General features: G+C 63.2%; 1 protein-coding gene across 1 annotated transcript in view; it reads right to left on the reverse strand.

Annotated features, from left to right (window-relative positions):
• Window positions 1-634, reverse strand: part of LOC103908577 (ras/Rap GTPase-activating protein SynGAP) — a gene marked incomplete at both ends in the record, with an annotated part of 23,428 nt that overhangs the window by 6,818 nt on the left and 15,976 nt on the right. Inside the window, one exon of the mRNA XM_019475042.1 lies at window positions 15-569. Within this exon, the coding sequence (XP_019330587.1) occupies window positions 15-569 (555 nt within the window). The remainder of the gene's footprint in view (window positions 1-14; window positions 570-634) is intronic.

The following is a 634-nucleotide window of genomic DNA, read 5'->3' on the forward strand; positions in this document are numbered from 1 at the left end:
CCCACCCCCCCCACCTTAGCCTTGCCGGTGCTCTGCAAGATGTGCACCAACGCGCAGGCCACCTCCTCCTTGCTCTTGACGCTGAGCACCGGCTCCAAGACGGCGCAGAGCATCCGGTAATTGTTGGTGACGTACTCGGCGAACTCCTTGTAGAGCTCCATGGGGAGGATGCTCATGGTCTGGAAGCGGCTCTTGACGCGTAGAGCCGGACAACCCGCCTTGCTCTTGCTGCCGCTGGGTTGGCTGAGCGGGTACCACTGCTCGGCGAAGTGCCGACCGGTGACGCTGGCGATGGGGATGCTCACCATCCCCACGTAGTTACTCTTGTCCTTCTTGCGTTTCTTGTCGGTGTCCTTGTAGAGGTGCAGGCGGATGGTGCGGACGGCCGGCAGGTTGTTGAACTCAAAATGTTCCCCCCAGAAGACGTTGTCGGTCCGCGCCTTGCTGGTGGTGCGGGCGTAGAGCATGTCGTCCAGGCACAGCTCGCAGTAGTAGCGCTTCTTGGGGGGGAGGTCTCGCGCCTCGATCACCCACAGCTTCAGGACGTTGTCCACCCGCCGGCTGTTGTCCTGAGGGGGGGTGGGAGGGAGGGAGGTCAGCAGGGGGACGTGGGGACAGTTGGGGGTGAGGGCAG

Source organism: Aptenodytes forsteri, unplaced genomic scaffold (assembly GCF_000699145.1).
Source record: "Aptenodytes forsteri isolate BGI_AS27 unplaced genomic scaffold, ASM69914v1 Scaffold1182, whole genome shotgun sequence".
Taxonomy (NCBI): domain Eukaryota; kingdom Metazoa; phylum Chordata; class Aves; order Sphenisciformes; family Spheniscidae; genus Aptenodytes; species Aptenodytes forsteri.